The sequence below is a fragment of the Neovison vison genome, chromosome 13, assembly GCF_020171115.1.
Source record: "Neovison vison isolate M4711 chromosome 13, ASM_NN_V1, whole genome shotgun sequence".
Taxonomy (NCBI): domain Eukaryota; kingdom Metazoa; phylum Chordata; class Mammalia; order Carnivora; family Mustelidae; genus Neogale; species Neogale vison.
Window position 1 is genome coordinate 96,333,816 of NC_058103.1, and position 23,193 is coordinate 96,357,008.

The 23,193-nt window shown below is 40.4% G+C and overlaps 1 protein-coding gene across 1 annotated transcript; it reads right to left on the minus strand.

Moving 5' to 3' along the window:
* Positions 1 to 8,392: 8,392 nt before the first annotated feature.
* RNASE9 (ribonuclease A family member 9 (inactive)) lies at positions 8,393 to 10,878 on the minus strand. Its single transcript, XM_044232402.1, is given in 5 exon segments — positions 8,393 to 8,427; positions 10,290 to 10,634; positions 10,637 to 10,702; positions 10,705 to 10,812; positions 10,815 to 10,878. Coding segments are annotated over 5 exon segments (618 nt in total).
* Between the last annotated feature and the right edge of the window lie 12,315 nt (positions 10,879 to 23,193).

Sequence of the window (23,193 nt, forward strand, 5' to 3'; positions counted from 1 at the left end):
ATGTTCCTAGTTTTCTACATTATCTTTTTTTACCCATCAGGTGTGTCCTTTGATCATGCCCAAACTCTGCCCCAGGGCTTTCCCAAGGTCTCCAGTGAGGTTCAGAGGCATCAGTCTTCTTGTCTTGAACCCCAGCCAGAAACAGAAGGCTCAGAGCAGGCACCAGGCCCAACATCAGGATTTTTCTGTATACTTAGCACTGAACATTAGTAGCAGCCTACTGAGGAATGAGGGTGTGCAGGTTGATGTGAGCCTTTTGGTGCACCCAAAGCCCTTTTTCCAAAATACTTATTAAGAATTTCATTTTGGTTTTAACAATGGGAATTAAATTGGTTAAAATACAAAAATAAAACTCATAGTTCTTCCTTAGTTTTTAAGTTTAAATTACAAATTTTATTATTTATTCATAAATTCAGTAGATACCTGCCTGTATTTAGAGTATCTCACAAAGCTTTCTTGTGAGCCATGGTCATAATTCATGAAATGGATATATGGAGGAGGCTGAGCACAGGGAATCTCAGGTTGGGTCTTGGCTTGGGGCGTAGAGAGCCTCACTTTTGCCTGTCACAGTCTCTGGATTGAGAAGAATGATCTGAGGCTAATGAAACACAAGTAATTGTGGTCCTCCAGGCTCATAAGTCAGTGATGCAACTCAAACTGTAATTCCCCAACCTAAGAGCTCTTTCTACTAATCCTTATATTTGAATGTTCTTTTGCTGTTCTACCATGCCAGAACACTTGAATTAAAGAGAGGGGATTGGGTTGCCTGGGTGACTCTGTCATTGAGCATCTGCCTTTGGCTCAGGTCATGATCCCAGCATCCTGGGATCAAGCTCCACATCAGGCTCCCTGCTCAGCGGGAAGCCTGCTTCTCCCTCTCCCACTCCCCCTGCTTGCCCTCTCTTGCTGTCTCTCTGTCAAATAATAAAATAAATAAATAGAATCTTTAAAACTAAATAAAAAATAAAGAGTGGGGATTAAGCAGGAGTTAAAAGAGAGTCACTATTTCTCTAACACAGTGTCACTGATGTACTTTTGTTTTTCTAATTATACCATTACATGTCATTCTTAAAATTCACACCAGGCCTGCACCTAGACAACCTAGAACTCATCGGACTTCATCAGTCTGGGGTTACTGATGGAATTGCTTTCATAGTAACCACCTGCTCGGGCACCTGGGTGGTATAATTAGTGAGGCGTCCAACTCTTGGTTTTGACTCAGATTGTGCTCTGAGGGTTGTGAGATTGAGCCCTGTGTTGGGCTCCATACTCAATGTGAGTCTGCGTAACACTCTCTCTTCCTCTGCCCTTCCTTACCACCCCTGTGTGTGTGAAAGCACATGTTCTTTTTTTTTTTTTAAAGATTTTATTTATTTATTTGAGAGAGAGAGACAGTGAGAGAGAGCATGAGCGAGGAGAAGGTCAGAGAGCGAAGCAGACTCCCCATGGAGCTGGGAGCCCGATGTGGGACTCGATCCCGGGACTCCAGGATCACGCCCTGAGCCGAAGGCAGTCGTCCAACCAACTGAGCCACCCAGGCCTCCCACATGTTCTCTCTTAAATAAATAAATAAATCTTAAAAAAGAAAAATGGTAACCACCTACATTTCACATGATTATACTCCCTCCTCCCCAAATCCCATATGTATCAGTTGGAATCGTTGTGGCGGGACAGAAACTTCAAATAACAACGGTTGAAACGGGGTAAGTGTTAACTTCTCTCCCACATTTCTTGTTCTAAAGTCCAATGACAGTCAACTTAAGTCTGATATGGAGTTCCATGGTGTAAGATATCCAGTCTCTTCCTCTTTTATTGGTCAGTTTTGTTTTGCTCAAATGAGCATGTGGCTTCCATGTCGGCATCCAAAATGGCTCCTCTAGTGTCAGCCATCCTGGCTCTTTTCCAGCCATTATGAAAAAGAAAAGGAAAACAGGGACATTTCCCTCCCCTTCAAGGATATGTCTCAGAAGTTTCCCTCATTTCGATCAATTTCTGTGGACATTCCACTGTCTAGAAATTAGTCATGTGGACAATTTTACTTGCAAAGAAACCTGGGGAAGAAAACTCTTATTCTGTGTGCTCAGGTAAAATTTGAGCTTCCTATTACAATCCCCAGAGGAAGACAGGAATGACCGTATTGAGGGACAACAGGTACCTTCTGCTCTACCCTACACTATCCTGATGCTTAGAATCTCGCTGTGTCATGTCTGCCCGATCTTGGATTCTCCAGGGGAGAGGATGGCTAGAATGGGTTGGAGTTGGGTATTTTCTTTCCCTTAGGTCAGTTAGCCTCTGAGAATTCCCTACCATGTTAGCCTCAGGTTAATTAATTTCTCCTGAGGACAAAGTTTATTAAGAAAAACAGAGTGCATCTGTTAAGAAAACAGAGTGCTAAGAATAGAGAAAACATGGTTGCTTTCTTCCCTCCCTCCAAAAGCTCTAGGGGATTTTTCTGTGATGTGAGAAACCTATTCAAGCTTCGGGAAGTAGATCTCACAAAATTATGGGGCCTCCCCATGACTGGGTCTCCTGTGAATTTTTAACTCTTGGAGTTGTCCATACTGAGCCTCCAGCAATTTATCAATGACTGTTCTGATTTTCCTCCCCTTGCACTGCTTCCCACATTGGTTTCCTCTGTTAAAGATAAAATGAGATGTATTGAATTTTTCAGTTTATTTGAGGAAAAACCAATTTGAATCATTTGCTAAACCAGAAGTGGTTAGGAGTGCTTCACCAAAGGAGTGAGGGGAAAGAGTTCTATAAAGAGGTAAGAAGCAAAGGAAGGAAATTATTTAATTGGCTCTAGTTGACATGGTCCCTTTATCTGGGAAAACCTAGTTGGCTGCTTGTGTTTGGTTGTCTTTGGTTTAATTTTTTAACCTAGAGGCATTTCAAGCTTAGGTTTTGTTCTATTTACCTAGATGACTAAGGCATTAAAGCCCCTTCTGTCTAATGGCTCCTGTGGTCTAGTTACTTTAGCACCCTTCAGGAATCTCTCCTCCATTAAGGTGTTAGTCTCTGTATTTGTCTGTCAATCTCTCCAGTCTTGGGGACAGAGCTTTGCCTTCTCCTCAACTCTTTTACAGATCCTAGAAGAGTTGTTGACTTTTTAGTCTGTTGAGCTTTGTACTTGTTGCTAAGGAGGGGTGGCACCTTCTTCCGACCTTCTTATGTGCATGTGGGAGGAATTCCTTGCCTCCAGAAGCTGGTTCTAGCCTGCCATTCTACATTGTCTCTAGGAATTTAATTATTCTAGGTACCTTATATAAGTGGAACCATTCCATATTCATTCTTTTGAGTCTGGTTTATTTGCTTAATGTTTCAAGAGCCACTCATGTTGTTGCATGTATCAGAATTTCAGTCCTTTTTAAAGCGAAATAATATTCTACTGTGTGTACACACCACATTTTGTTTATCTGTTCATTCGTGGATAGACATTTGGGTTTTCCCCCATCTTTGACTACAGTGAATAATGCTCCTATGAATATTGGTGTGCAAATAGCTGCTTGAGTCTCTGATTTGACTCTCTTCTGTCACAGTGTAGAAACAGAATTCCCTCTCTCAGGTGTTTCCTTTCCACAGAGAAGTGGAAAAGGGAGGGAGGAGTATTCTAGAGTCTGAGCATATTAATCTCAAGGAGAAACTATTTCCTAAGAGGCCGTTTAAATTATTGAATGAGTTTAAGTTGGAACTGTACTAGATACGGAGTTAATTTGTTTATCAACTTCCCTGTGAGTGGTGCCTCATGAGAATGGCAGGTTCGTTATCCACAACATAAAGACTTTGCCTTCTTTCCTACACATCTGAGTTATAGCATAAGGTAAATTTTAAGATTGTTCTGTATGGGGATCATTGCACTTAGGTTAGAGATGTGACAAAAGTGTCCCTAATTGAGGCCTGCTAGACTTACCTTGGCAAGACTGCTGTACCTGACCATCAGTTTTCAGCTTTGCTTTCCAAACACTCAATTTTATTAACATACCCCAAATTAAGGAAATTTGTTGCTGTACATCATCCATATATTAACTTATAACGAAACCATACAAATTCAAATGAGAACTAGAGCTGCCAGGAAGACTAATTCTCATCCCTTGGTCATGATCCCATGTTATTTTAATGGGTTGCTTCCCACAGCAAGGGAACTTGTGGTTTGGCAGGTTAATGAGTTTTGTCAGCCATTTGTGATGGCCTGATGCACACATCTCTAGTGAAAGGAATTTCCTATCATGGGTATAATGTGTTCTTGTTGTTTTTTTCAACAGTCAGGCTTCTGGCATAACACTAGAGTCAGTGATCCTGAGCTCTGGCTGAGCCTTAGAATTGCCTGTGGGGCTTGTTAAAGACACAGATGGCTAGGTCTCGTTTATTCCTAGTGAATCAAATAAATCGGCAGATGCTTCAGTAATTTTGTTAAGGTTTTACAAAAGATTCTGGTTCATGAGAGACAGTTTAAAATCACTGGACCAAACTTTTGCAGTTAGGTTTTAGCTATCACTTCAGGTTGACACTCTGGGTCATGGATTCTGCATTTCTGTTACAGGTTGGCTGAAATAAGATTCTGCATGAGGAGTCAACACTCTATTCCTCAATTATAATCTTACCTAGAGATGCTCATACTTGGAGGCTTCAGTATGAGTCATTAGTACATTCCCTGGAGTCCTATAGAGGTCTGGAGTTGGTCAAAGCAGATGTTTAAAGACTGAATAATAGTAACAGTGATGCTTAATTGCATTGAGAAAAACATTTCCTTAGGTCAGATCAGATGTTTTACAGGCTAATAACTGCTTCCCAATATACATTTTTCTATTCTTCCTTTTAGCACTAAACCACAGTCTCCAGATTCCTGGCCTTCAGTGTGTCTTTGGCACTAAGTTCTGGCCAGTGTGATGTGAGTTGAAGAAATGGGAGCAAATTCCTTGCCATGTTCCCTGTAGAGAAAGCTGGCTCCCCTCTATGCTTTTTGCATTCCACACACTGGAGTACAGAGGTGTGGTGAGCTGTCTGCGGCCAGCTGGACAAAGACAGCACTTAGAGCTGGAGAAATGGCAGAACGATCATGTGGAAAGAACCCTGGTCCTTCAGTGATCACGTAGAACATAGCCATCTTCCCATCCTGGACAGATTGCCTCCCCTGGATTGTTACAGAAAGGAGAGGTAAACGTTGATCTGTTTGAGGTACTGTGTTTTAGGACTCTTGGTTGTATCAGATTCCTCTGTACCATAATTATGACAGAAGCCTACAGGACCAGTAGTCTCAGATCTTTACTGACTTGCTGAATTCCTGTCACTATACCTGTCTCCAAAATGCTGCAGTCAGAATGTCAACAAATGAGACACTAACAGACTTTCACTGTCCCTTTTTCTAAATGTGCAACCTCACATCTTTCGGTGGTAGTAGGTTATGGCAACTCTGTATCTTACGGAGTGTTCAGCACCTCCTAGGATCAACGGGGGAACATGTGCCTTTAGAACTGAGGCCTAGCTGTGTCTCCCTCTGCCTTTCCTATTCCTTCAGACCCCCACATCCTCAGCATATAAATATGCAGAAGGTATGAAGACACAGACATTGGATAGCACTGACTGATGACTTCCCATGGGCTAACAATGCTCCTTAAATTGCCCTTTACTGACATTAGTTTTATTCCTGGTATAGAGGCCTCTTCATGTCCAAGCCTCATTTTCATCTTCTCTCTCTATTCCCAATAGGGAAAAAAATAATTCTTTCTCTTACCTCTCTTTTCTCCTTGAAATCTCTCCCTCTTATATTCTTAACGTCTATCCCTTTCTTAGAAGTGATCCCTCTCTCCATGCTGGGCATAGAGCCTGGTTGATGCTCTCTATTTCTATCTTTCTCTCCTTCCCCCTCTGCACCCTCCCACCTAAAAAAAAAGTGATCCCTCTATTTTGATATTAAACAAATATGATATTTTGATCATATTTGTTTCACAAGCTTCTAGTCCAATAGTCATAACCTATTTTGCTTCATGAAATCCTCAAAACCTGCTTTTCTTCCCTCTGCTCTGGTACTATTATTAGAGCATATACTGAAGTGGTAAATTGCTGTACTTACTTATAATGAATATATCTTAATAAGAGGAGGAAGGTAATCTTCAATAACCAAATAATGTCAAATATTGACATTTTGTAATAAGGGTTAAGTTAGCGCATATGTATATATATGCTCATTAGCACCATGAATGCCCTCGTTCTCTTGGAGTTTATATTCTAGTGGTTGGAAAACATAGTCTCAGAGTCCCGTCTCATGGAAAAGGTGTTCCTGAATTCAAAATCTCATTTGGATAAAGTATCTTTTATTTCTTGTGTTGATAGACTAGAGTCACTATGCAGCAGCTCTATGTCACTGGAGGTATTTCCTTAGATCTCTTAAGAAGAACTTGATAATATTTACTAGCTTTTGTAATCTTCTAACCATGAAAACTAGGGTAGAATATTTATATATTCTGCTACATATCATATACTCAATGCAAGTCATAGAATATACCAAATGCAATGAGAAGTATGAATTCAATTTTGCTCAAAAATATGCAGGGGCAAATGAATAGGGTTCAACCTGGCATCATTAGTTTTCTTCAATAAGGAACAGCACAGGGATAGATGCAAGCTTCAGTTCTATACTCCCTCCTCATGTCATTTCATAATGTTGTGCTAGGACAGAAGGGATGGAACAAGGGTGCCTGGGTGGTTCAGTGGGTTAAGCCTCTGCCTTCAGCTCAGGTCATGATCTCAGGGTTCTGGGATCGAGCCCTGCATCGGGCTCTCTGCTCAGTGGGGAGTCTGCTTCCCTCTCTCTCTGCCTGCCTCTCTGCCTACTTGTGATCGATCTCTCTCTCTGTCAAATAAATAAATAAAATCTTAAAACAAAACAAAACAAAAAGGGATGGAGCAACTATGCTCTCTTCTTGCTGTACTATACTCTTCTGTTCTTATTCAATGACATAATGTCCATCACACATTTTTCTCTCTTTTTAAAAAAGTTATTTTTATTTATTTGACAGAGAGAGAAAGAGAGAGAGAGAGAGAGAGAGAGTGTGTGTGTGTGTGTGTGTGTGTGAGCACAAGGACGGGGAGCCACAGAGGGAGAGTGAGAAAGAGGCTCCTACCAAGCAGGGAGACCGAGAGACTGTGACATGAGCCAAAGGCAGATGCCCAACCAACTGAGCCACCCGGGTGCTCCACCATCAAACATTTTGAAGGAGAATACCAATTGGGTTTATTCTGGTTAGGAGACCAAAACCATTTCTAGTTTTTCCCCTTACTCTTACAAATGCTGCTGCCCACATTCCTTCACTGAATAATTAAAATTTCAAATGAAGGTTGTATCACCACTTCACACCAATTAGGATTGTTATTTAAAAAAAAAAAAGAAGCTCACAAGTTTTGGTGAGGATTGGATAAACTGAAGCCGCAGTGCATGGCCATTAGAATGTAAAACAGTGTAGCTGCTATGGAAAAGAATGACTGTATGACCAGCAATTTCACTTCTGGGCATAGACCAAAGAGAATAGAAGGTGAGGACTCGGACAGATCTTTGTACATCCTTGCTTATAACAGCATTGTTCGCAATAGCCCAAAAGTAGGAACAACCCAAGTGAGTGTCCATCGATGGATGAATGGATAAACACCATGTAGTATATATACATTCAATGGAATTTTTTTTTAAAGATTTTTTATTTATTTATTTGACAGAGAGAGATCACAAGTAGGCAGAGAGGCAGGCAGAGAGAGAGGAGGAAGCAGGCTCCCTGCTGAGCAGAGAGCCCGATGCGGGACTCGATCCCAGGACCCTGAGATCATGACCTGAGCCGAAGGCAGCAGCTTAACCCACTGAGCCACCCAGGCGCATTCAATGGAATATTATTCAGCCTTAAAAAGGAAAGAAACTCTGACATATGCTATAACATGGATGAACCTTGAAGACATGCTAAGTGGAATAAGCCAGCCACAAAAGGACAGACACTGACTGTATGGTTCTATTCACATGCGGTATCTAGAGTAGTCAAATTCATGAGACAGAAGGTAAAATGGTGGTTACTGGGTAAGAAGGGAGGGGTAAATGGGGGAGTTACTGTTCAATGCACACAGTGTTTCATTTTGCAAGGTGAAAAATTTCTGGAGACAGCTGCTGGGATGGTTGCACAAGAGCATGAATGCATTTACTGCTACTAAAGTGTACACTTAAAACTGGCTACAGTAGTAAATTTTATGCCATACCTATATATATCTATATATCTGTATCTCTCTATATATGTATCTTATCACAATTTAAAAAATTACTGTTGCATCATCATTATTGGGATTCCAATTCCAACATAAAGAATAAATTGTGTGATGAAAAAAAAAACTGTATAAATAATCCTTCTAGTTCCTTGATTCAAGTTTTCAATGTGTATGGATCAAACCACTTATCTGGAGAGAAAAAGATAATCTTATGATTATTTCATGCCTTATTTACTGTACTATATCATACTCTTACAAATATATTATGTGTTGTATAATCCCGAGACAGGTGAGATGAGAGTGGACCAGACGAGAGGGACCATAGCACATATCTAGGCTAGCCTTTGTGCAGAACTTCTTTGCTTCATGTATAGAAGGTTGACTCTTAGAGCATGTCATAAGATTTCTAAAGTTTGATGGGATCCTCATTCACGCAGACGTTACAATTAAAAGCCCCAGGCTTCCACATGAAGAGTAGTTTGATTTTCTGGTGTTCTTTTCTTAGTCAGTGAAATGGGTTCTGGCAGTCCTTGGCCCTAGGCCCTTAATTAACATCAAATGATTGATAAAGTAGGCTCTTAGCTCTGAGTCTGAAGACAAGAATAAGGGCAGGGGGGCGCCTGGGTGGCTCAGTGGGTTGGGCCGCTGCCTTCGGCTCGGGTCATGATCTCAGGGTCCTGGGATCGAGTCCCGCATCGGGCTCTCTGCTCAGCAGGGAGCCTGCTTCCTCCTCTCTCTCTCTGCCTGCCTCTCTGCCTATTTGTGTTCTCTCTCTGTCAAATAAATAAATAAAATCTTTAAAAAAAAAAAAAAAGAATAAGGGCAGGGGAGGAAATGAGCAGATAGGATTTCAATGCAATGTGCAAAAGTAATAAACATTCTCCCTACCATCTCCCTTCACTACTCCTTATCCCATCTTCTGTAAGTTATTGAGACTCATAATTAAAGGATATTATGGAATTTCACAGACAAAAAGAGAGAAATTATTACTTGTACTAGACAGACAGATTTCTCTTATCATACAGATTCCCCAGCCTTTTTTTGGAAGTGGCGTATTCTCAGATGCAGCCACCTCTACTGGCAAGTGAGGGAAGGAATCATAAAGAAAGGTAACTGTGCCAGAAACTGAGGAATTGTTTGGAGTTTTGTGAACAGTGATGGCTAATCCAAAGCAAAGATGTGAGAATCTACAGACACAGCATTGGGCAATTGAAAAGTACTTTGGGGAGCTTGCTATCCTGAATATTTAGGTATTTATCCTGAGATGTCCCCTATTCGAATCTACACCTTCATGTTCTCATTGTATTTCATTGTATGGAAAGAACAGAACAAGTGAAATGTCTACAAATATAGTACTGGAAAGTTGAATTGCACAACTTCTTGAGGAGCTTTGAGCTCTTTTCTTTTCAAATTATGTTACAGAGAAAGGTCATTCCAAACCCAGAAACCCCTCGTAATCATACTGGAGACACTTCACTAGGTCAATGCACTTTATTAGTTCTACTGAACTAGAGAGTCACATGAATACGACTCAGGAGCACACTCCAGACAACCATTTCCTGTTCTCTTGGAGCTGGCTCTCCTTTCACTGCAGGCATTTGTCCTCATAACACACTCAGAAATGTGCTAAATTACTTGACCTGTTTGAAACCACATCTCCAAGAGTCATCGATGAACTGAGCCCACATTGCCTTTGCATGATTAAAAGAAGGGAAGAAGACAGATGATGAACATGAACGGACTCAAACGACCGTTCTCAATTTTAACTTGCAAGGATCGGGATGGAGCAGGTGATATCCTCCTATCATGACTTTTTAAAGAATACTATTTTAGAATGGCCACTTGGGGGACACCTGGATGGCTCAGTGGGGTAAAAGCCTCTGCCTTTGGCTCAGGTCATAATTTCAGGGTCCTGGGATCGAGCCCCACATCAGCTCTCTGCTCAGTAGGGAGCCTGCTTCCTCCTCTCTCTCTGCCTGCCTCTCTGCCTACTTGTGATCTCTCTCTCTGTCAAATAAATAAATAAAATGAAAGAAAAAAAAAAGAATGGCTTTTTGGCTTGGCTTCATTGTGGAAGATGCTACTACCCTGTGTATCATCATCTAAAACCATAATATTACTTACATGAGCAGGAACAATTTTTTGAATATCATTTTGTCATCAGCAAGTGATAAAGACATGGCCCTGCCTATAAGAGGAGTCATAGTCACAGTCTGTCATTCTAGCTCCTCTTGTTAAATTACAGTACACTCCTACTAGGTGCCTGCTCCTGTGACATTTCTTAACTCCATTCTTACAAGGCACAAATACGTTGCTACGGATCTTTTGCAAGTCCTCATATGCTATTTGGAGGAAGAAATATTCTCTGACACAACAGAACTTGTCATGGACATTTTCATCTTCATTCCATCAGTACAGTAGTTAGAATCAGTTAGTGGTCTTTCAGAATCGATAATCATCTTTGGAAAGCTTCTTTGGTCAGAGGTCTGGGAGGTCCTGAACTGTGCATTTCCACCAACTAACCTTCAAACCATTCTATCTCTTCCTCTGACTCAGCTGGAAATGCCAACTTTTAAATTGCAGGGGCTGCTGCAGCAGGAGCAGCAGAGCCAGGGTCCACGTAGTGATCAGAATCTGCATGTTCTCTGGTGGGGACTAGGAGAGAGAAAGAGATGGGTGCCACCCCCGCACTCTGCCTGCTTCTGTTTTCCAGCAAAATGCCTTCATTTCTCTCTCCACCCTGTGTGCCTGTTCTGCAATTATGGTAACCTCACCATCAGAGACCTCAGTCCTCGCTTTCCTGCCTCTATGTGGGTCACCTTGTCTGCTTACCCTGCTCAGGTCACACTGATATCCCCTGGGACTTTAAATACACATGAGCAAGTGTCTTTGCTACACAAATGTGTAAACTGAGATGATCTACATTTTTTAAAAATTGTGCTATTTTAGGGGCTCCTGGGTGGCTCAGTTGGTTAAGCATTTGATTCTTGGTTTCTGCTCGAGTCATGATCTCAGGGTCGTGGGATTGAGCCCTACGTGGGACTCCCTGCTGAGCCCTATGTGGGGCTCCCTGCTGAGAGAGCCTGCTTAAGATTCTCTCTCTCCCTCTCCTTACTCCTCCTCCCACTCTCACACTCTCTCTTAAAAAAAATTGTCCTACTTTAAAAAGAAATGAAAATATCTAATTTGGTACATACTCACGAAGCATGTTGTCACTAAGCTTCATGGTCATGATGTTAAATAATTTAAAACTTTCCTTGCAAGAACCAGGGCAGCAGTAACATGTGTCATAGGAATTATGTCCCATTGATGGACATCAGGGCATATAGTCGTCCCTTTAGTGCAAAATGTCATCTTTCACAGAGAGCTCCTGGGCCCAGCTATCATTTTCCACTTCTATTCCAAATCCCTAATTGATTAGTAATTATGTAATAATTAGATCATTATTCAATTATTATATATTATTTATGTTATATAATCTAATTATTATATACTATTAAATTATTCATATATACATTATTCAATTATTATATATTATATATGTTATATAATCTAATTATTATATATAATATATTATAATCTAATTATTATATAATTGCTAATTACTAGTAATTAATTAGATTTCCACTTCTATTCCAAACCACTAATTAATTAGTGAGTAGTGATTATATAGTAATCTATTATTATCACTAATCACTAGTAATTAATTAGTGATTAGATTTCCACTTCTATTCCAAATCACTAATAATAAACTAATAAATTAGTTAATCACTAATTCTCCAAGGAGGCTTTCCTCCCAGAGAAAGACAAGTACCTTAGGTGTGCTGGATAGCAGGCTTCCAGTCCTTCCTCAGCCTGTGGTCTCTTTACCTCACTCAGTCTTTTTCTTGTCCGTGCTTCAGAGAAGGGATGTTTCTGGGTCTGTGCTGGAGAAATCCTAATATGGGGGGCATTGGCTTCCTCTAAGAATACAGGAGTTTGGAGTGGGAAGGGAGAAAAACAGGTCAGAGCAGCTGAAATACATACATTCTTGGGGTCACCCGAAAATAAAAGAAAAACAATAAATAATCATGGCTGGCATAATGAGCAAGCATGTGCCAAGCCCTATGCTAAGTACTAAATACATATGGCCATCTTCATCATCCAAATAACCTTTGATAAACATGTTTTCCTTGAGTATTTTTTGGTTTGCATTGTAATAAGCATCTCTTGGTGAAAGGAGGTTGCTTAAAATCTTAGGCTGGCCCCAGCAGAACCCTGATTCAAGCCCAGGTCACTAATCTTGCTGAATATCCATATCTCTGTTCTTCACTGCTCTTCTATGGCCTTTATCAGTCTAGTTTCCCTTCCTGAGACCTACATGTACCTCCTTCTCCACACTGTCTTTGTAACTATTGGAAGACACTAACAGAAACAGAGATCACAAAAGTGGCCAGAACCGGAATTGTCTTGGAACCACTAGAGTGCTGTGAGAAATTGGCCGCCATGGCATGAAGCCTAACTGTGTTGTTGCAGGAGGGGTGTCCTGGGTTTCCTCACTCCACTGTGCCCTTGGCCTCTGTAAGGCAACCTGAGGGATTCTCTAATACTTGTAACCTGGAGACCCAGATTGACGTGGAGATGCAGACTGAGAACCTCTGATTCCAGGGTGGGTGCAACCTGTGTGTATATGAATAGAATTAAGTCAGAGAAGAGAGGGGTTAAAGAAAGGCAGATGTTGGGGGCACACATGAGCCAGTGGAGAGAACAGGAAGAGTGAAGGCAAGAGAGCAGCAAGTTGGACTAGAAGGAACAACTGGCCTAGGGTGGTGCTGTGAGAGTGGGCAGTCTGGTGTGTGCCCATATTCAGAAACCCTTCCTCCCCTCCCTGCTTGCACACTCTCATCAGGCTCCCCCAGGGCCTCTCTTCAGGAGAGTGAGCCCATTGTAACAGTCCAGGAGCTCAGCACACATTCCCACAAAGGAGAACCTAGAGCCTCTGCGATGTTGTGGACTGGAGAGAACAGGACGGCAGGTGCATGGACAGCAGGGCTCAGGGTCCTGCTGAAGACATGCTTCTGAAAATCAGGTGTAAGAAAAATGTGAAATTCTTTAAATCCAACATGTCTGCACCAGCTCTTAAGGGTAGCAGTGAAACTTATCTCTGTCAGTATTTTCGGTGTCTTCTGCCTTTCTTAATTAAGAAAAGTCAAAGTATCTGAATTTGTCCTGGTAAAACAGAAAGTTCTGTTTTGGGATGTGGATGTTGAGTGGCAATATCAGTTTCTCTTGCTATAACAAATTGTCTTAATATGGAACCTAGTGTTGTTACCTCACCTTCTAGATAACATTTTTGAAATTTAACACAAAAGCCATTAACATCCCTTGGAACTATCAAGACCCCAAAGTATGACAATTTCTTGTGTTATGAAGAACTTCTCTTTCATCAGAGTACTATTTATCATGTGTATGGGAGAAAACCACCTGAGGCTGAGGAAATAACTAAAAGGATCAGAGGAGATAGCGCCTAACCCAACTAGCCAGGCTGGAAAAAGTCAAAATTCGCGGGGCAGTAGATAGAGTACTCAGAAAGGTCTTGCCTCAGTAGTGGGGAATAATTAACCCTAGACCACGACTGCTCTACACCCACCTAACAAATCAAATGGATCAATGTGGTTGCAAATAGCTTATGTGTATCCCAGAAAAAAGTTCAACAAGATTTATGGGAATACAAAAATATCCTTACGAGGTAAACCAACAAGGTAAAATTCACAGCATCTGGCATCCAATCAAAAATTACTAAGCATGAGGGGCATCTGGGTGGCTCAGTCCGTTAAGCGTCTGACTTTGGCTTTGGTCATGATCTCAGGGTCCTGGGTTTGAGCCCTATATTGGGCTCCCCACTCAGCAGGGAGTCTGCTTGTCTCTCTCCCTCTGCCTCTCCCCCTGCTTGTGCTATCTCTCTATCCCTCTCTCAAATAATATCTTTTTTAAAAAAATGACTAATCATGAATGGAAGCAGGCAAGCACAAACCATAATGAGGACAATAATCTTTCAATTGAATGTGACCCCCAATGGGCACAGAATAAAGACATTAAAACTATCATTATAACTGTACTTCTTATATGCAAAAAATTAAGTAGATTCATGGACAATAGAAAAAAATCAAACTTTAAAGATGAAAACTAGGGGCTCCTGGGTGGCTCAGTGGGTTAAGCCTCTGCCTTCAGCTCGGGTCATGATCTCAGGGTCCTGGGATCGAGTCCCACATTGGGCTCTCTGCTCTGCAGGGAGCCTGCTTACTCCTCTCTCTCTCTCTCTCTGCTTGCCTCTCTGCCCACTTGTGATCTCTCTCTGTCAAATAAATAAAATCTTTTAAAAAAAAGATGAAAACGAAAATGTGTGAGATGAAAAATACTCCAGATGGAATTAATGGCAGGTTAGATATTGCAGAAGAAAGTTTAGTGAATTTGAAGGGTCTAAGAATGATCCAAGTGAACAAGAAAACAAAACAAAACAAAGTGAAAAGAGCATCAGCAAGCTGTGGAATGAATTCAAGTGACCTCAGAGGGAAAATTTTAGTCTCCAAAAAAGAGAAACAGGAGGATAGAAAAAAAAATGAGAAGAAGTAGTGGCCAAACACTTTCAAAAGTTGATGGAAAGTATAAGTTCACAAATCCAAAAAAGCTCAAACTCCAAGCACAAAAATAAAGGAAACCATACCAAGGCACATCATAACCAAATTGGAAAGAAAAAAAAACACTCAATAATGAAAAGAAACCCTTAGAGGCAGCCTCAGAAACAAAGACATGTTACGCCTGGAGAAGCAAAGATAGGGGTGATGTTAGATTTCTTCTCTGAAGCAATATAAGAATAGAGTAGGAAAACATTATTAAAGTACTCACAGTAAGAAAATTAGACATAGAAATTCTATACATGGCAAGAATGTCTTTAAAGCACTAAGGCAAAATAAACACATTTGCAGATTGCAGAGTTAAGGAATGCATCACCAGCAAACACTCACTACAAGAAATTTCAAAGGAACGGCAAAGAGGTAGAGAGAAAATTATGCCAGTTGTAGATGGGAATCTACACAGAAGAATGAAGAACTCTACAAATGGTAACTCCGTGGCCAAATGATATAATTTTTTTCTTATTATTACATTTATTTTAAATAAAACAGTCTAGGGGTGCCTGGGTGGCTCAGTCCATTGAACGTCTGACTCTTGATTTTGGCTCAGGTCATAATTTCAGCATCATAAGATCAAGCCCCGAGTGAGGCTCTGTGCTCAGCATGGGGTCTTCTTGTCCCTTTCCCTCCTCCTCTGCGCCCCTCTGCCTCTACCCCACTTGTGCACGCTCTCTCTCCAGTAAATAAATAAAATCTTTAAAAAGTTAAATAAAATAAAACAGACTAAACAAAACCTGTAGCAAAGTATAATGGGATTTGTATGGCATTTCAACATAAAGTGAATGGCAAGCAATAACATAAAATCTGAGAGGAGAGGAATGTGAGTATATTATTGTAAGGTTTTTATATTGTAAGTGAAGTAGTACGGTATCAGTTGAAAGCAGGCTATGAAAAGTCACAGATACATTCTGTAAATCCTAATGCAAGCACTGAATTAAAACAAAGAGCTATAGCTAAAAATTCAACAAAGAGTAAAAATGGAATCATAAAAAATTGATAAATCAAGTGAAGGGCCCAAAATCAGAAAAAGGGATCAAAAGATAAAGGGGACAAATAAAACAAATAGCAAGAGTTAGACTCAACTAGCCTATATCAATAATCTCATTAAATACAAATAGTCTTAGCATACCAGTTAAAAGCTCATGATAGACCAGATTTTAAAAAAAAAACAAGTTTCAACATATACCATCTACAAAAATTACACTTCATATGAAGATTCAAATAGGTAAACCGTAAAGGATGTCGAAACATGTCCCATAGCACTGATTGTCAGAACAAAGCTAGAGTGCTAAAGCAACATCAGACAAAGTAGATTTCAAAGCAAAATATATTACCAAGGCTAAAGGGGGTCATTTCTGAATGATGAGAGGGTCAATTAAACAACAAGACATAACGGTTCTCAATTTTTATGGCTCTAAAAATAGGGCTTCAAATTACACAAAGCAAATACAGGAAGAATGATAAGGAGAAGTGAATAAACCCATAATTATAGTTTGAGCTTTCAATATCCACTTCTCAGTAACTACTAGATAAAGCAGGCAGGAAATCAGCAAGAATATTGAAGACTTGAATGACATTAACAACCAATTTGCCCCAACTGACATTTATAGAATACTCTGTACAACAAAAGCAGAATACACACTTGTTCAAGTGCCTGCAGAACATTGACTAGGATACACCAAATTTCCTGCCACAAAACAAGTCTTAATAAACTCAAAAGGATTTAAGTTAAACAAGATACAGTCTCTGACACTGAAATGAAAATAGAAATGAGTAAGAGAAAGATCTCTCAAAAATCTCAAAACATTTGGGAACTAAATAAACTAATTCTAAATAACCCATAGAACAAACATGAAATCAGAATGGAAAGTAGAAAATATTTGATCTGAATACTGTTGTGAACAATAACACAGCATAGCAAAATTTATGGGATCCTATTAAAGCAGTATTGAAGAGAAAACTGATCAACACTACATATCCATAACAAATGCAATGTATCTATCTATCTATCTATCTATCTACTATACGCACAACATAGATGAATCTCAAAATAATTAAATTGAGTTAAAGAAGCCAAACAAAACATCATACATAGGGTATGATTCATTTCTATAAAACTCTAGAAAACAGAAATGAATCTGTAATGAAAAGAAAACAGATCAATGGGTACTGGGAGATGGAGGGTAGGGACAGGTGAGAGGAAGGAATAACTGAAGGACACGAAATTTGGTAAATGTTGGATATGATGTAAAGGGCATAGACATATGTCAAAGCTTAGGAAATTAGACAATTTAAATAAATTCTGTTTATCATATGTTAATTATATCTCAATAAAGCTGCTTTAAAAAATTAAAATATAAAGTCATATAACAAGTTTTAATGATGATTGACTGATTATCTGCCGCACCTTTAGAATTTTGTTATCAGGGAGGAAAAAACAAAGACTTGGGCAGAGGTTGGGGCCTTGGAACAGGGGTCGCCATATAAACACAAGAATTGTAGGGAGTTTGGGGAATTTGGGGGCTGGTCAAAGAAAAAGATTTGGCCCCAGTGTAGCAGATGCACACAACAAATTTTATTTGGATGCTGCTTGGTGGGTTTGCATGTGGGTGAAAGTCCCTCCCAGCAGGAGACCTCCCAGAGACTACAATGTGGAGGTGAGGCATCATCCTGAAGTGAGTGGGGAGCGAGAAAACTCCCAGCATAGAGGGAATTAAGAGGGAGGCTTATATGTCTAAAAGATGGCACTCAGCAGAACTCAGGGGAATCTCTATGTCAAGCAGCTCCAAAGGGCAACAGCAGCTTGTGGGTTTTTTTTGTTTGTTTTATAGCTAAAAGGTTTATTTACCATGTGCTTTACAGATGTTGGATATAGTTTTCTTTTTTTTTTTTTTAAGATTTTTATTTATTTATTTGAGAGAGAGACAGATCACAAGTAGGCATAGAGGCAGGCAGAGAGAGAGAGGGAAGCAGGCTCCCTGCCGAGCAGAGAGCCCGATACCAGCCTTGATCCCAGGACCCTGAGATCATTACCTGAACTGAAGGCAGAGGCTTTAACCCACTGAGCCACCCAGGTGTCCCATGTTAGACATAGATTTAGGGGGTATGCAAAGCATACATGTTCTAACAGGCAAAAAATATACTCACTAAGGATAGATTTAAAACAGTTGGATGGGTAAAAATATGAGCTTGACACTGGTGATCTTTTGAGTCTTGTGTCCCACTTGCTATAAAGAAGTAAACATAGGGCTGATATACAGGGACCATCTTTGGTTCATTTATATAACATGAACCCTCCTCAGAGTGCACTAGAAAAAAAATCCACAGGCCACCCCTGAACTTAGAATCCAGCCCTTACATCTCTCCATTTGAGGGTCATGAATCCTGGGTCAAGAATTGCTTGGGGTATCTGGGTGGCTCAGTGGGTTAAAGCCTCTGCCTTTGGCTCAGGCCATGATCCCAGTGTTCTGGGATCAAGTCCTGCATACTTGTGATCTCTCTGTCGAATAAATAAAATCTTAAAAAAAAAAAAAAGGAATTACACTACCCTCAAAGAACATTCTCCTTTCTTTCCATTTTCAAGGAAATGGACTTTCTTCTTTTACTCCTGGCTATGACTTTCTTCAGTGGACCTAACACACGAATCTCTGGGAAACTAGCACATTTACCACTACTGTTCATTACTGATCACTTTCGTTACCTGGTCTGTAATAGAAAAGGTGTTAACAACCCATGAGCCATATGTACGAAAACCTTCTTTAGTGATGAAAAAGAGAAAAATGCATTATATTGTTTTTGTCTCTTGGAAAATGACAAAAAAAAACCCCAACCTAATTGTATCTTAATAAATTATCCTGCCATGCACAAAATAGGAAAGGTGGTTATATCTGTAATATGTATAGAAAATTTGGACACCTGGGTGGCTCAGTTGGTTAAGTGTCTAATTCAGGCTTGGGTCATGATCCCAGAGTCTTGGGATCAAGTCCCTCATTGGGCTCCCTACTTGTCAGGGATCCTGCTTCTCCTTCTGCCTGCCGATCCCCCTGTTTGTGCTCTCTCTCTTTGACAAATAAAATGAATAAAATCTTTTAAAAAGTATGTATAGAAAATTACTTCTTATTGATTAAAAAAAAAGCAGCCACCCAATAGAAAATAGTGTTTGTAAATGACCAAATATCATCTGAAAAGAATCTTGACTTGAGTAGACATGAACAGATTTATATTTTGATCAGAAAATTGTGTTTGTACACCAGAGAATGGCTGGGCAGGCATGAGGTTGTGTCAGAAAAAATCGATGGGAAGTGATTGGGAATATCTTAGACAAAAATTGGGCAGAACAGAAAGAAGATAAATGATAGGCTTTAAAATTATTTAGGACATAAAAAAATCACAGGACTTGCTATTAGGATGAATAAACTGTAAGAGCCTATTTAGCCAGAGTGACTCCATCTTGGTTAAAAGCCATTTTGTTGCTTATGCAGTAAAACTTAAGCTGACCCTCCTCCCCGCCCACAGAGAAACTTACTTAGAAGCAAGTCTGGGAAACCAGTAAAATATGGTCAGCTAGTTCCTAATAACGGAGCCCAGAATACAAGGCCAGGTCGGCCAGTTCCTGATAACAGAGCCCAGAATACAAGAACGAATCAGGCCCGGTGGAGATATCCAAACAGTAAAAAGCACACATATTGTCTCCCTAACCACCAAAGAATGTAAACCCCGCCTTTTGGGCGCCAAACTTGAGCACCATTCTGACCAGAGTAATAGGTTAGTTCAAACAGCTATTATCCCCTGCATCGGGATCTCTGCTCAGCATGGAGCCTGCTTCCCTCCCTCTCTCTCTCTCCCTGTCTCTCTGCCTACTTGTGGTCTCTGTAAAATAAATAAATAAAATATTTTTTCTTTTTTTAAAAAGGGTAAATTGTAATTCAATTGGCCACCTGCGTGTGGCCTACATGACTATGCAATGTTCCAAACTCATTGGTCACCTATGTGTGGCCAGGCTTTTGCTCCATAAAAGTTAGTCTATGAGGCTGGGAGGGGTCGCTCTCTTTGGAGACGGCCCTGACCGATCAGTCTGACTTCTAATACTTGGCATAAAATAAAGCTTTAAATAACTTTTACTTTGTCTCAGTCTCGTTTTTTTGTTTTTTAATATTTTATTTATTTGACAGAATGCTAGAGAGAGAGCACAAGTAAGTAGAGCGGCAGGGAGAGGGGGAGAGAGAGAAGCAGGCTCTCTGCTTATCAGGGAGCCCGATGTGGGGCTCCATCCCAGGATCCTGGAATCATGACCCGAGCCGAAGGCAGCCGCTTAACCAACTGAGCCACCTGGGCACCCCAAGTCTCATTTCATTTAATAACGGACCTAACATAAATCAGGAAAGTGCGTCAAGGATAAATTCTTTGGGTTTTTCCTTAGTAGTTTTATTGAAGTACAGTTTACATAACATAAAATTCATTCATTTAAAATGCATAATTCCCCCTCAACTCTATGGTCAATTAATCTTCGACAAAAAAGGAAAAAATATACAGTGGAAAAAAGACAGTCTCTTCAATAAATGGTGCTGGGAAAACTGGACAGCTATAAGTAGAAGAATGAAACTCGACCATTCTCTAACACCGTAAACAAAGATAAACTCAAAATGGATAAAAGACCTCAACGTGAGACAGGAATCCATCAGAATCTTAGAGGAGAACATAGGCAGTAATCTCTTCAATATCAGCCACAGCAACTTCTTTCAAGATACGTCTCCAAAGGCAAAGGAAACAAAAGCGAAAATAAATTTTTGGGACTTCATCAAAATCAAAAGCTTCTGCACAGCAAAGGAAACAGTCAAAAAAACAAAGAGGCAACCCACGGAATGGGAGAAGATATTTGCAAATGACAGTACAGACAAAAGGTTGATATCCAGGATCTATAATGAACTCCTCAAACTCAACACGCACGAAACAGGCAAACATATCAAAAAATGGGCAGAAGATATGAACAGACACTTCTCCAATGAAGACATACAAATGGCTATCAGACACATGAAAAAATGTTCATCATCTCTAGTCCTCAGGGATATTCAAATTAAAACCACATTGAGATATCACCTTACACCACTTAGAATGGCCAAAATTAACAAAACAGGAAACAACATGTGTTGGAGAGGATGTGGAGAAAGGGGAACCCTCTTGCACTGTTGGTGGGAATGCAAGTTGGTGCAGCCTCTTTGGAGAACAGTGTGGAGATTCCTCAAGAAATTAGAAATAGAACTTCCCTATGACCCTGCAATTGCACTCCTGGGTATTTACCCCAAAGACACAGATGTCGTGAAAAGAAGGGCCATCTGTACCCCAATGTTTATAGCAGCAATGGCCACGATCGCCAAACTATGGAAAGAACCAAGATGCCCTTCAACGGACGAATGGATAAGGAAGATGTGGTCCATATACACTATGGAGTATTATGCCTCCATCAGAAAGGATGAATACCCAACTTCTGTAGCAACATGGATGGGACTGGAAGAGATTATGCTGAGTGAAATCAGTCAAGCAGAGAGAGTCAACTATCATATGGTTTCACTTATTGGTGGAGCATAACAAATAGCATGGAGGACAAGGGGCGTTAGAGAGGAGAAGGGAATTTGGGTAAATTGGAAGGGGAGGTGAACCATGAGAGACTATGGACTCTGAAAAACAATCTGAGGGGTTTGAAGTGGCGGGGGGGGTGGGAGGTTGGGGTACCAGGTGGTGGGTATTATAGAGGGCATGGATTGCATGGAGCACTGGGTGTGGTGAAAAAATAATGAATACTGTTTTTTTCTGAAAATAAATGAATTAATTTAATTTTTTAAAAAAAGCACAATTCTGCAATTTTTAGTAAATTTAGGGTTGTGCGATTGTTGCATAATCCAGTTTTAGGACAGTTCCATGACCCTTAAAAGATCCCTCAAATGTCTCTGCCATCACTCCCCATTCTCCCACCAGCCCTTGGCAAGCTCTCATCTATTTTGTGTCTGTACTTATGGTGGTTTAAATACTTAACAATTTTTTAACTGTATGATGATGCAAAAGCGATACACATTCAGCAGAAACTGTGCTTTGACTTTTGAATTTGGTCCTTCTCCTGGGCTAGCTAGGGACACACGGTACCACGCTCTCATGCTGGGCAGCCACAGATCATGAGGGTAAACATCTGATACACTTACAACCATTCTGTACCCATACAAGCATTCTGTTTTCCCTTTCAGTACATTATTCAAAAATTTCATAAGATATTCAACACTTTGTTATAAAATGGGCTTTGTGTCAGATGATTTTGCCCAACTGTAAGCTAAAGTCAATGCTCTGCAATTATCCCGTTCCAGTCACATTGTCTTAATCAAATGGCCATACTCCCCCTCTTATGGGAGCATGTACAGTTGCACACAGGACCAACCCAGATAATCCACATGTCAAGCTCCTTAACTTAGTCGTATCTGCAAAGCCTCATCTGCCATATAACATCTGCCAGTTCTAGGGATTAGGACCTGGACATCTCTGGGAACCGTTATTCAGGCAACCACAATTCTGTAGGGAAAACAGCATCTGCATTATTTATTCTATTACTCAAAGGATCCAGTGCCCATCTGTTTACAGTGATCTTCCCACCTTCTCCTTATGTGTTTGTTTCCATTCCTAGTACCTTTTTCTTCTTCTGTTCAAATCTTAGCTATTTGAACAGATCATCCATCAAGTTCAAGATTTTATTCTTTTATAGGTACCTACACTAATCACTCCAGATAAAAGAGATATATGTATCTCTCTCTCTCTCTCTGTCTTAAGCTATTCTTCAATTGTCCTGAATCCAATATCTTGGGAAGTGAGGGTACATTTATTTATGTTTTTTTCCTCACAGTAGCTGGTACAACGCCTTACATATGGAAGTTTCTCAATTGCTTCCCTGTAAACATCTTCTGCTCATTAACTTCTCTAACTACTCTGCACCCTTAACAGACCATGTCACTGTAATCTCATTACGGTTCTCTCCACACAAGGTCCAAATGCTTATCCAACCATTCTGAGCCTAAACAAAGATGCCTTTCAACCTTTTTTTTTTTTTTTTTTAGATTTTGTTCATTTATTTAGAGAGAGAGTGAGCTCAAGCAGGGGAGAGGGAGAGAGAGAATTCCAAGCAGACTCCACACTGAGCATGGAGCCCGACTTGGGACTCAATCTCATGACCCTGGGATCATGACCTGAGCCCAAAATTGAGTCAGACACTTAACTGCTGAGCCAGCCAGGTTCTCCACCTTTCAAC